Genomic DNA, 13,083 nt, shown 5'->3' with positions numbered 1-13,083 from the left:
CTGACCAGGTGAATCCAGGTGAAAGCTATGATCCCTTATTGATGTCACCTGTTGAATCCACTTAAATCAGAGTAGACAAAGGGGGAGGGGACAGGTTAAAGAAGGATTGTTAAGCCTTGACAATTGAGACATGGATTGTGTATGTGTGCCATTCAGACGGTGAATGGGCAACACAAAATATTTAAGTGCCTTTGAAGGGGTTATGGCAGTAGGTGCCAGAGGCACCGGTTTGAGTGTATGAAGAACTGCAACACTGCTGGGTTTTTCACACTCAACAGTTTCCCGTGTGTATCAAGAATAGACCACTACCCAAAGGACATCCAGCCAGCTTGACACAACTGTGGGAAGCATTGGAGTCAACATGGACCAGCATCCCTGTGGGACGCTTTCATCACCTTGTAGAGTACATGCCCTGACGAATTGAGGCTGTTCTGAGGGCAAAAGGGGGTGCAACTCAATATTAGGAAGGTGTTTTTTTTCTATTTATTATGTCACATTTGCATACCTTGTCTGTTTGTATCAATTACATTTTCCAATGGTAATGTTACCAAAGGGGTAAACTCATACAAATACTGCATGCATTGGGCTCAAAATACATTGTATCTGTCTAGTTTCCTTCTGCTAAGATATGAGGGTGCAACAAAGTAGAAGCACACACATTACTAGGAGTTCCTTTTTATTTTTCCACTTGGATTCAAGGTAATACAAATTATACACAGCTGACATAAAAGAAACACTCACACTCTCTACATATTGAAATAATAGGTGCTTCAACCACCCCAATAATAAAGCTATCTTTTCTCCCAGCAGCACACCTGGACTGCTTGCCAAATGGAACCTTATTCCCGATATAGTGCACTACTTTTGACCAGGACCATAAGGGCGCTGTTCAATAGTGCACTACATAGACGGGTTGGTTGTTTAGCGACAAAACCGACGAGTACGCAACTATGGGGCAAAGCAGATTGGGTTGATTTATATTGTTGACAACATGTAATCTATATTTCTTCTACAATGTTTATTGAAAACATAAATATATTTGCACAATGACCACTTGTCGTCTCTTAAGTACACTGTTACAGTTGTTGGTTAGCAAGCTAGCATATTTTGGCCATATTAGCACTGACATGAAATCAATCAAAACACGTATTACAGAACAAGATAAAAAAAAGAGCTGAAACGAGCCACTTACGATTCCCCACATTGCAGTTTGTCATTTGCGCTAGCAATCTGGCCATCCAAAATCAAAACATCACGCAGACTTCTGCCCCATGGAAGTGCCCACATCATTTTTGTGACGTTGTCAGTTAACCCACCTATAGGGAATAGGGTGTCATTTGGGACACATCCCTGAATTTGAGCAAAGATTCAAACCGAACCAGGTGTACCAACCAACCCCTCTGTAATCTATACATCACAACAACAAAAAATAATAATACATCCGTCTTCCCCATTTACTAATGTTGAACTACTACGAGATTTTACAAACGGTTTGACACAATGTTTTTTTTTTGTCTTCTCACGGTGAGAATAGTCATTGGTATACAGTCTATGAAGGCAAGTAATCTCTGACACTTTTTAATTTTTTTTTACAAACACTGCTGTTATTGCTAATTTTCTGCTCATTTTCTATATCCACACTGCATATAATTCCAGAGTTTCACCTCTTAACCATTTACAGAAATAATAAATACAGAAGAATAATCGGCTCAGGTATATATGTGATTGCACTTTTATTCCTCTAGACCCCCAACTATCGAACTAAATAGGTATAGTGTGGTAATACCTGTCTGATTATAAAGGGAAGAGATTATACATGTAAGCAATATATAATTATGTACAAGTAATACAACTGAACTGGTATGGTAGTGACAAAAGCACTCAATTGTATAATACAAAGGCAATCACAGATTGCAAATCCTCTAGGCCGTAGTAAAAATGTCCTGTGCTCTCTCCTTCTCTTAATGTATGTTCCCAAACTTTAATGCCTAGTCTGGAAAACTTTAAATGGAAAATCAACCATTCATATACTAATTTGAGGGTTCATAGGTCAAGTCCAGGTGGCACACCATGTCCAGGAAGTCATCCAAAAGGTGAGCATTCACACCCGATCATATTCAGGTGCCTTTTTTTTAATCATTACTTATTTTACTGCAACTATGAATATGCTAACTTATTGTAGCATCATGGTACATTCGTTCAAAACATGGTCACATCATCTGCGATCTCCATGTATTTGGTTTGGGGGTTATAGGTGTTGGCATTCTAATTTCTCAGAGATAAATACTTATTTTGGTGAATTACATACAATATTGGGAACATACAATACATGTCATCAGTGACATACTGCTGGTCGCTGTCTCTGTGAGTGTCAGACATTTTTGCACAGCTCTGAAACCTTTCCCTTTTATGATAATTTTATACTCGGGCATAACAAAAACGCAAACATTTAGCACCACCTTTTTTCCTCGTCTTTTCTGTTAAGACCTGCACACATCCACACGCACGCGTGCACTCCCACACCAGCAAAAAGCAAATAGTTCACTCTGAAACCAGTTAACTTTTCATTTAGAAGAACTGGAAGGTCAAATACTGTCCTGCCATAGTGAGTGAGGAGCTAGTGGCTAGAAGCTAGCCTAATGCTATATAGGCCCAAACAGGGATAGCCTAGCAACTAATTGCTAGCCTAATGCTATATGGACCCAAACAGGGATAGCCTTGCGGCTAGCTGCTGGCCTTATGCTACATGGACCGTAATAGGGATAGCATAGTGGCTAACTGCTAGCCTAATGCTATTTCAACCCTAACAGGAATAGTCTGGCAGCTAACTGCTAGCCTAATGCTATCTGGACCCTAACAAGGATAGCCTAGGGGCTAACTTATAACCTCATGCTATCTGGACCCGAACAGGGATGGGGAAAGGTATTTTGGCCACCAGGAGGTGCAGAAGTCATGGCACATTAGGTAAAGGAGATTCTGGCTAGCTCTTTGTTATAATGCACAGAAAAGTAGTAAAAAAAATAATAAGAGTCTCTTTTCTTTCAAACTTGAAATGTCTCTCCCCATGATGTCGGACTTGGCTCCATTATGCTGGTTCTCCGTATTGGTTGCCGTTCTTCTCGCTCCTCTTCAGCTGATCTCTGTTCAGTCGTTGTGCAGTTTCTCGACACCACCCTGAAGGGAGAGAGGGGAAACCCCATGTTCAAATATCATGTACAATGTCTCAATCAATAAAAGCGTCTTCTAAATGGCATATATTGTTATATTATAAGCCAGGTGGTTCGAGCCCTGAATACCGATTGGCTGAAAGTCATGGTATATCAGACCGTATACCAGGGGTATGACAAAACATAACTTTTTACTGTTCTAATTACGTTGATAAGAAGTTCATAATAGCAATAAGGCACCTCTGGGGTTTGTGGTATATGACCAATATACCATTGCTATGGGCTGTATCCAGGCAATCCGCATTGCCTTTATATTGGCCATATACCACACCCCCTTGGGCCATATTGCTTAATTGTACACCGAGTGCACAAAACCATTAGGAACACCTTCCTAATATTGAGTTGCACCCCCTTTTGCCCTCAGAACAGCCTCAATTCGTTGGGGCATGGCACCTACAAGGTGTCGAAAGCATTCCACAGGGATGCTGGCCCATGTTGACTCCAATGCTTCCCACAGTTGTGTCAAGTTGGCTGGATGTCTTGTGGGTGGTGGTCTATTCTTGACACACACAGGAAACCGTTGAGCGTGAAAAACCCAGCAGCGTTGCAGTTCTTGACACACTCAAACCGGTGCGCCTGGCACCTACTACCATATCCCATTCAAAAGCACTTAAATATTTTATGTTGCCCATTCACCGTCTGAATGGCACACATACACAATCCATGTCTCAATTGTCAAGGCTTAAAAATCCTTCTATAACCTGTCTCCCCTTCAACTACACTGATTTAAGTGGATTTAACAGGTGACATCAATAAGGGATCATGGTCAGTCTGTCATGGAAAGAGCATGTTCCTAATGTTTTGTCCACTCAGTGTAGATGCTATTTTATTCTGAATTTTGACCACTAACATGGCGTTTTATTCTATCTTGGAAAATATAGGAGGTATAGTGGAGATGGATGCGTCCCAAAGGGCACCTTATACTACTTTTGATCAGGGTGCCATTTGGGACACAGCCATACTGTTACGACTAACTCCCATGGTGCTGCCCTTCAACCTGTCCTTGTTATGGGTCCTTGCTATCCGGGCGTTCCGTTTTGTACACTCAGTGTATCATCCACAATGGGGATTAGAGAAGAACATTACTGATGACTGTTACCTAAGGCTCAGTTCTGAGTCCTTTACGGTAGACTATAGGACCATTCTACAGTGGATCATGGGGTCCTATGTATAGGTACAGCTGTGCGAAGATTCTCCTACGTTGGGGTTCTAGTAAAATGTGATATTCCTTCCTCTAGGCCTCCCTTAACTGTATACAGTCTGGAAGAAAAAGTGCTCCCTCTCACTCCCCCGTTCCTCTCGATTTAGAACATCCCGTCAGAGCACTCACTCATGTGTTAAGCATATGTAGAACATGCATCCCAAAACTTAGAACAGGAGCTCTGTTCAGTTCATTTATTTGGCCTTATACAACCAGTTATATACAGTATAACTGCCTCTAGAAACAGTTATAGGCTACTGATGAAGGACTAAAGGAACAGCACATTGCTTTTAGCACTTTCAATAATGTTATTTATTAAGACAATATTTCAGCCATTTCAAACTTTTGGAAGCACAAAAAGCTGGGTGGAGCCATTTTGTTTTTGTGTGTCAGATATCAAAAAATTATTAGCCAGCGTCTCAACAGTTCAATCGCTGGTTTATCGAGAAACATGAAGTAAGATGCAAGTTTGAAAAGACTGAATGAAAGTTAAACAGTCTTAATCCATCTCACAGAGAGCAATCAAGAGTGAGAGTGAGAAAAAAAGAAAAAAGGAAGAGCAAGCAAGGGCTTGTGCCAACTGCCAACATTTCAAACCCCATCAAACAAAAACAACAAGCTGAAAATGACCCTTTGATATATTTGGCTCTAAGACTGGCTCTAAGACTGGCTCGCTACTGTGAAAAACAAAACAACATGCTTAATCTGTTTTCACACTTTAATTGAGTCAAACTGAATAACGGACATGACTGTGAAGAATTCTACACAGAATAAGGGCAGACTTCGGGCGTACACCTGATAAAGGCATTATAGCCGACACTGTGGTGTCAGGCTTTTTCTCTCACAAAAGTTTGTACCACATGAACATGTCAATGTGTTCATGTGCTTACAATCCAGAAGAATTTGACTAAGAAAATAGGGGGCAGGACTTACCATGGCTAGCTGGCGTCCTATGTTTCCTACAGTCACTCCTCCCGAGAAGAATATGCATGGAAGCCAAGAGCGCACATACAGAAAGTCTGGATACGTGTATCTACAAGAGAGGGAGAAAAATACATAAGATTAAATGAAATATCTGCCCCAACAGTCAAATCTAGCCTCAAATAAGACACGTGTCGAGTCCTAAAACAGGAATGGCAAGTTAAACACAGATCTCGGAAGGGGGAAAAGCAGCATTATTAAAGTTTGGTAAAAATAGAAAATCATCTCTCACTCACTCACTCACTCACTCACTCACTCACTCACTCACTCACTCACTCACTCACTCACTCACTCAACAGAAGCTGCGGAGGCCTTTTGAACTCAGCTCTTTGTAAGTCCCTCACTGAAGCAACAGAGTGCTCCTCCTTCCCAGGGCATTTTTGAAGAGGTTCCACAGAGGCAGGTAGGAGGGCCAATAATTGGGCGTAGAGGCATGGGGGACTCCAAAATAATTGCTTTAATTTCATCGGTCAGATCCTCTTTGATGGAATCAGGTGACTGGGACCAGTTCCAGAAAATATACTTAAATATGTAATTCACAAAGGAGATGTATATATTTTCTTAAAAAACACCTCATTTGATTCACTGGCTATTCTCAAACTATAAGGTAAGTAATGATACCATGTCCACGAAAAGGTAGGTGTTGTTGCAAACCGTGCCAATATATCCTCCAAATACTGGCTTTGAGGGTATTATCACTTTTATACAACGGGTTACCAACATATTCAAATAATGATTGACATATTTTCATTAAAAACATTAATTTTATGATTTTATTCATACTATTTAATCATTATACAAGATATAGTCCCGACACAAATCTAAGGTTGCTGTTCTGTATCTATGGACGCGACCCAGTCGTTCGTTCTAAATGTTCCATTGCCATACTGGCTGGCAACGTTCTTATGCCTTGCTTGCTACCTAGCCAACTACGGCTAACTTGCAGTCAAGTCAAAAAGTGCAGCCAGAATGACAGCAAAGCTGTTTTCTAGTGATTTTTTTTGGATACATCCATAACAAAGAGCTAATGAGGCGCGATTTCACCTGGCATAGAAAACGTGCTCACTCGTCAGGACAATGTTGTTCAGAGGAGCTAGCCAACAACACAGTCGTAGTAACACAATCACTTCAAACTGAAGCTGGAAAGACTGAAAATTAGCTATGTTTTGTCTTACCTTTTATCAATTGACATTTTCTGTATATATCCATAAAAATTATGCCAACTGATTCATGATTAACTGTTTGACTCTGCCTGTCTCGTCCTGACACATTCATTACAATAGGACAGCGGGAAAATCGAATTTAAATATTGAAACAATGTTGCAAATGTCAGCGAGACAGACAGCAAGGTTTATTCAAATATACAAATCTCCGCTGTTGAAAATTAAATGTTAGTCTAATAGAAATGTGAGATACTGTCTTGATGCATTTTATAGTGGAGATCAAGTTTATAAATTGCCTGGCTGGGCTGATGAGACAATGGATTTCGCAGTCAGATGGAACAGAGTAAATGGGCTAAATCTATGACATTAAAATGCCTGTGGCAACTTGTGGAATAGACACCGGCTGGAATGCGGTTTTAATCAATCAGCATTCCGGATTAGACCCACCCGTTGTATAATAACATAATAATATGGTCCTGTGTAGCTCAGTTGGTAGAACATGGCACTTGCAACGTCGGGAATATGGGTTCATTCCCGCTTGGTGCCACCCATACGAAAAATATATTCTTTGAATAAGAGAGTCTCCTAAACGGCATATATTATTATGTCACCAAAATATCCTATCCATGCATTTTTGACAGTTCGTGCTGCATGGTCAATCCGACGTCTGCATTTGCCGTGCAGCATTTACGGTGATACGACCTCTGCAGAAGTCAGAGCATTCATACTTATTGCACTTCGCAGAGCTGTTGTGAAGGAAGTTGTCAAGGAAGTGAGTTTCCGTGTTTATATACAGGACCTTTCGCCCCCACCTACCATCAACCAATAATTTCAATGAGGAGCTACAGTTGAAGTCGGAAGTTTACATACACTTAGGTTGGAGTCATTAAAACTAGTTTTTCAACCACTCCACAAATTTCTTGTATACAAACTATAGTTTCGGCAGGTCGGTTAGAACATCTACTTTGTGCATGACACAAGTAATTTTTCCAACAATTGTTTACAGACAGATTATTTCACTTATAATTCTCTGTATCACAATTCCAGTGGGTCAGTAGTTTACATACACTAAGTTGACTGTGCCTTTAAACAGCTTGGAAAATTCCAGAAAATTATGTCATGGCCTTAGAAGCTTCTGGTAGGCTAATTGACATAATTTGAGTCAATTGGAGGTGTACCTGTGGATGTATTTCAAGGCCTAGCTTCAAACTCAGTGCCTCTTTGCTTGACATCATGGGAAAATCTAAAGAAAATCAGTCAAGACCTCAGAAAATAAATTGTAGACATCCACAAGTCTGATTCATCCTTGGGAGCAATTTCCAGAAGCCTGAAGGTACCACGTTCATCTGTACAAACAATAGTACGGAAGTATAAACACCATGGGACCACGCAGCCGTCATACCACCCAGGAAGGAGACGCATTCTGTCTCCAAGAGATGAATGTACTTTGGTGCGAAAAAGTGCAAATCAATCCCAGAACAGCAAAGGACCTTGTGAAGATGCTGGAGGAAACAGGTACAAAAGTATCTATATCCACAGTAAAACAAGTCCTATATTGACATAACCTGAAGGCTGCTCAGCAAGGAAGAAGCCACTGCTCCAAAACAGCCATAAAAAAGCCAGACTACGGTTTGAAACTGCACATGGGGACAAAGATCGTACTTTTTGGAGAAATGTCCTCTGGTCTGATGAAACAAAAATGGAACTATTTGGCCATAATGACCATCGTTATGTTTGGAAGAAAAAGGTGATGCTTGTAAGCCGAGGAACACCATCCCAACCATGAAGCACGGGGGTGCCAGCATCATGTTGTGGGGGTGGCAGCATCATGTTGTGGGGGTGCTTTGCTGCAGGAGGGACTGCTGCACTTCACAAAATAGATGGCATCATGAGGGAGGAAAATTATGTGGATATATTGAAGCAACATCTCAAGACATCAGTCAGGAAGTTAAAGCTTGGTCGCAAATGGGTCTTCCAAATGGACAATGACCCCAAGCATACTTCCAAAGTTGTGGCAAAATGGCTTAAGGACAACAAAGTCAAGGTATTGGAGTGGCCATTAAAAAGCCCTGACCTCAATCCTATAGAACATTTGTGGGAAGAACTGAAAAAGCGGGCGAGCAAGGAGGCTTACAAACCTGACTCAGTTACACCAGCTCTGTCAGGAGGAATGGGCCAAAATTCACCCAACTTATTGTGAGAAAATTGTGGAAGGCTAACATTTGACCCAAGTTTAAATTGTTTAAAGGCAATGCTACCAAATACTAATTGAGTGTATGTAAACTTCTGACCCACTGGGAATGTGATGAAAGAAATAAAAGCTGAAATAAATCACTCTCTCTACAATTTTTCTGACATTTCACATCCTTAAAATAAAGTGGTGATCCTAACTGACCTAAGACAGGGAATTATTACTAAGATTAAATGTCAGGAATTGTGAAAAACTGAGTTTAAATGTATTTGGCTAAGGTGCATGTAAACTTCCGACTTCAACTGTACAAACGGACCCCTCTGCATTGTTACAACATTTGGGAGGTGTACAGCGATACAGCACAGAGCTCAATTTGGTCTCTGCGTGCCTCCGGAGGCTCCGTAATTGCGTCACACCCTCCATACGGAGTCTCTGACCACATTTTCGGATCAAGCATAAATTGACTCTTAAGAGTAACATGGAAAAATAAAAGCGGGATTTGACTTACTGATATACACCGTTGTAGACCAGCAGCTGTGTGATAACGGTGGCAAGGAATGCCGTACCAATGCCCAGGCCGAAGCCACTCCTCGAGCGGTCAAACGTCCACCACAGTCCCAGGGAAAGGGCAGCCAGGGTCAGGGACAGCTGGACATTATTGGCAAAGTCTAGTTTCTGTGAGATGGAGCAGTTAAGGGCAAAATAAGACTATTTGTTTGCATCGGTTCCAATCTGGCTTACTGCCCTTTGACACAACCTCTCCCTATCTGTGATCCTCTCTCAGTATCTGCTCAGTAAAAAAATCCCTTAAAATATGTTTAAAAATCTGTTTAAAAAAAAAATATATATATATTTGTTTGACTGTTGCATCAAAGCGTTAGTGTGGGTGGCACAAGCAGTGTATGTTTGAAGCAACTGTAAGTTCCATACATACTTGGAAAGTATGTCAAGGACTCAAAACAAGCAGGAATGCAGTTGGGACTTCCACCCACTGTCCCACTGACACTAGATGAATTGCCTTCAAGGCCGTAAAAGTAGCAAAACGACAACGGAGTGTACAGTGCCGCCTCTTCCTATACGCAGACTACATGTTGCGCGTTTGGCACAGAGGTCGCTTGGGGGCCCTCGACCTAAAAAAAAGGAACTCCATCGGGGTCTCAACTTACAAAAATTTGGTAGTGCATCAGCAGTTTTCCACTTGTTATGCCAGTCCCTCAATTAGCCCATGTCAGCTAACATTTTCTCGATTGCTAGGTAAGGTAGTCTAGCCAGCTATCTAAACCTTGCAGTAGCCTAATCATCTCCAAATTAACGACCGGGCATGCAGGGCATGTGCTCAGGGGCCCTGACCTCCAGGGGCCCCCATTGATTTTTTTTTTGTCCATCTCACACAGATATCATATGAACATGGAATAAGTAATGGCAAAATGTGAAGAATTGCAGAAAATGTCATTTAAAACTGCAACACTTTCTATACACCCCATGGCAAAATGTGTAGAATTGCAGGAAATACATTTGTGTACAAAAAAATAAACAAGATCCATTGCCAAGAGGGGGGCATTAAAACGTTTTGCCTGCAAGGTGGGGGGGCCTCCCGACCAAATCTTGCTTATGGCTCCCAAAAGGAGTGTATATCAAACAAATCACAGAATGTTACTCATCTATGTATTACACATGAATTAGTCCACAACATCCTTGTTTAAGCTCTGGACGTGATAAACCTCACTGATGTAAATATGTGTCAGTCTGTCTCTAGATTGAAGATAACATGAGACATTGTGAGCACATTGTGACATTGTTTTAGAAAGGATACAGCACTGGCGTGGTTGATGCCAACAAATACTGCAATGCATCTCATGACACTGGCCCATTCCCTTTTGAACTTGTGGGGCTCTCCTAGATGGCTGTCGATGCAGGGGTATAGCAGGCCAACAACAGCTGCAGAAAGGACATTTGAGTTAGTACATCACTGAATAGCCTACATACAAATCAAACTGGCTCATGTTGTTTTAAGGGCTTGAACATTTTGAATTTCTTTGAGTTTCAATTTGGGGTTAAAAAAATGGCAGAAATGAAACAAACAACATGATTGCTTTCTAGTTTCACTTTGAAGCACACATGATTATTTCTCTCTTATCAGTCCTTGCACAAACATGTCTGCAACCGACTGATAAAAGATAAGCCTGGAACATTGTAGTCTATCACTGAAAAAAAAACGTTGGATCAATTGTCTCGAACATTTTTACATTCGTATTTATTTTAAGTGTGAACCATTGTAGCCTACTTCTCAAGAACATGGGGGACGGGTTGGCGGTGGAAATTATTTATTTAATTCTGACTGCACAGTGCATACGACTTCCTTGTTTCTCTTTTTCGATAGTGGCATGTTCGAGGCAACAGCCAATTATGGACCGCCTCCACAGCTCACCCGTTATGAAAGCAACCAATGAAAACACAGCACACCCTTAATGACTCTCTATGTCCGGCTGTTTCTAGGGAAGCCTATTGGACCTTCGGAGGGCAATATAAATACTACTCTATGTTTTTCCCAGACAAAACACTCATCATTATATGGCCTCGTGGCTACGAGAACACTTACATAATGGATAATAACAATGATAATGATGGAGAAAAAAAACGGTAAATTATTATGTAGTCCAGGTTATAGTTGGTAGCCTATAATGGCATCATGAAACACACACGCTCCCCCCTAAAAACCCAATTCACATTCCTTTCTCCAAATTAGAAGTAGGTCTACATAGCAATCTCATTCATTCAGACAGAATGATAAACTATAGGTTTTGGAAAAGTAACAACTCACCAGCTGCCGTGCCGCAGCAAGGGGGAATCCACCACGCCGATGAAAACAAAGTTGCCATCACCTCTTCGGGAAACAAAGTCACATTTCTTTGAACCTGTAGCAAGTTGAGCACCAATGCAAGAAATACTCCCACGGTGAAAAGGACGAGACCCCGTCTGATTAAGTTTGCTGTTTGCACACTGTGCAGCGAGCCGTATACATTGCTAAGCACCGATGTGATAATTGACATCATTTCTTCAGCCTTCGATGCGACCCAGTTTTCCCTAGAATAATTATTCGATTCCACCCTCGATGTACAAGAGCGTCTCCAGCAGTGTTCTTCTAGTCTTGGCATTTGGCACTTCAGCGCTGGAGAACAACAGATGCGTTATTAGATTGTAGCTAACACAGGTATGCCTCGTTACATTGCATCTAATCTAAGACTGGTGGAGTCTAGAGCAGACTGACCTTTGTAGCCCATACTTTTCTCAAGCTGATTTGCCACAATCTCACTATGATTAGCTTATCAGTTGGCAATAACAAAGCAGATATAATTGATCTCTTCTTACCTTGATCTCCAGACGTTCACACTGTCTGATCGAGCGAGACCCGACTTTGTTCATCCGACAATGCTGTGCGTTTCGCTGCTCTCAGACTGTTATCACGGTGTTTGGTCACATCATCGTTTGGGTGAGAGAGAGAAAAAGCTTCTATATCATTCCTAACAGCAGACCTCATAGCAGAGACAGGCTTCCTCTGCAGAAAACAATCACAGCTGTGTCGGGTGAGTAGTGTCGGCCAATGGAAGCGAGGCGGGTGATATGACGCGACGACACCCCACCGCCCCCTTCGTTCAGGACAGCCACAAGAGTCTGGCGCTTGCGTTCGTGCTGTCTGTCTGCATTCGTGGAAGGGTGGAGTAGGATACGTAAACCAGTGATTTACTTCAAACACAGTGAGCAAACATACAATTGAAAACGAAACAAACTTATTGAAAAGTCATTCCGATTAAGCAGGTTGTACATTTTACACAGGTCTACTTCAACAGGCCGGCCTAGTTATTGTGATAGTTCTTAAAGACCATCTACCCAACATAAAATCCACTTCTGGCAGGTGGTCTTTTAAAGACCCACTCCAGTACAAACCTTCCAGGAAGATTGGTAAAAACCAGGTCAGCCAGACACTGGAGAATTTGCCGTGTCCAAATATACACTATACCAAACATTAGGGAGTATACCAAACAAATACCAAACATTAGGGACATGGTCATAATATTGAGTTGCCCCCTCCCCCCTTTTGCCCTTAGAATATCCTCAATTCGGCCACACGTTGCCTCTAAAAAGTGTGAAAGCGTTCCATAGAGATGCTGGCCCATGTTGACTGCAATGCTTCCCACAGTTGTGTCAATTTGGCTGAATGTCCTTTGGGTGGTGGACTATTTTTTGATACACACAGGAAATTGTTGAGCGTGAAAAACCCAGCAGCGTTGGAGTTCTTGACACAAACCTGTGCATTTGGCA

At 41.6% G+C, this 13,083-nt stretch overlaps 1 protein-coding gene across 1 annotated transcript; it reads right to left on the bottom strand.

Annotated features, from left to right (window-relative positions):
* Nucleotides 1-662: 662 nt before the first annotated feature.
* Nucleotides 663-12,352, bottom strand: insig1 (insulin induced gene 1). The gene is made up of 6 exons (XM_029756123.1): nucleotides 12,133-12,352; nucleotides 11,585-11,932; nucleotides 10,577-10,701; nucleotides 9,272-9,438; nucleotides 5,362-5,461; nucleotides 663-3,174 (listed from the first exon to the last, which is right to left on the bottom strand). Exons 2-6 carry the CDS (start codon nucleotides 11,916-11,918, stop codon nucleotides 3,145-3,147), a joined length of 756 nt encoding a protein of 251 aa, XP_029611983.1. The 5' UTR covers nucleotides 11,919-11,932; nucleotides 12,133-12,352; the 3' UTR covers nucleotides 663-3,144.
* Nucleotides 12,353-13,083: the final 731 nt, after the last annotated feature.

This window comes from Salmo trutta, chromosome 6 (assembly GCF_901001165.1).
Source record: "Salmo trutta chromosome 6, fSalTru1.1, whole genome shotgun sequence".
Taxonomy (NCBI): Eukaryota; Metazoa; Chordata; class Actinopteri; order Salmoniformes; family Salmonidae; genus Salmo; species Salmo trutta.
The sequence above is the reverse complement of the archived record's forward strand: the minus strand, read 5'-3'. Positions and strand labels throughout refer to the sequence as shown.

Bases quoted from the DNA above. Each gene is read 5' to 3' on its own strand.
- insig1 (XM_029756123.1), bottom strand. From the start codon at position 11,918: ATGCCAAGACTAGAAGAACACTGCTGGAGACGCTCTTGTACATCGAGG. The intron at 10,702-11,584 runs GTGAGTTGTTAC...TCCTTTCTGCAG, and splicing joins TTGCTGCGGCACGGCAGCTG to CTGTTGTTGGCCTGCTATAC. The intron at 3,175-5,361 runs GTAAGTCCTGCC...CTCTCCCTTCAG, and splicing joins TAGGACGCCAGCTAGCCATG to GGTGGTGTCGAGAAACTGCA.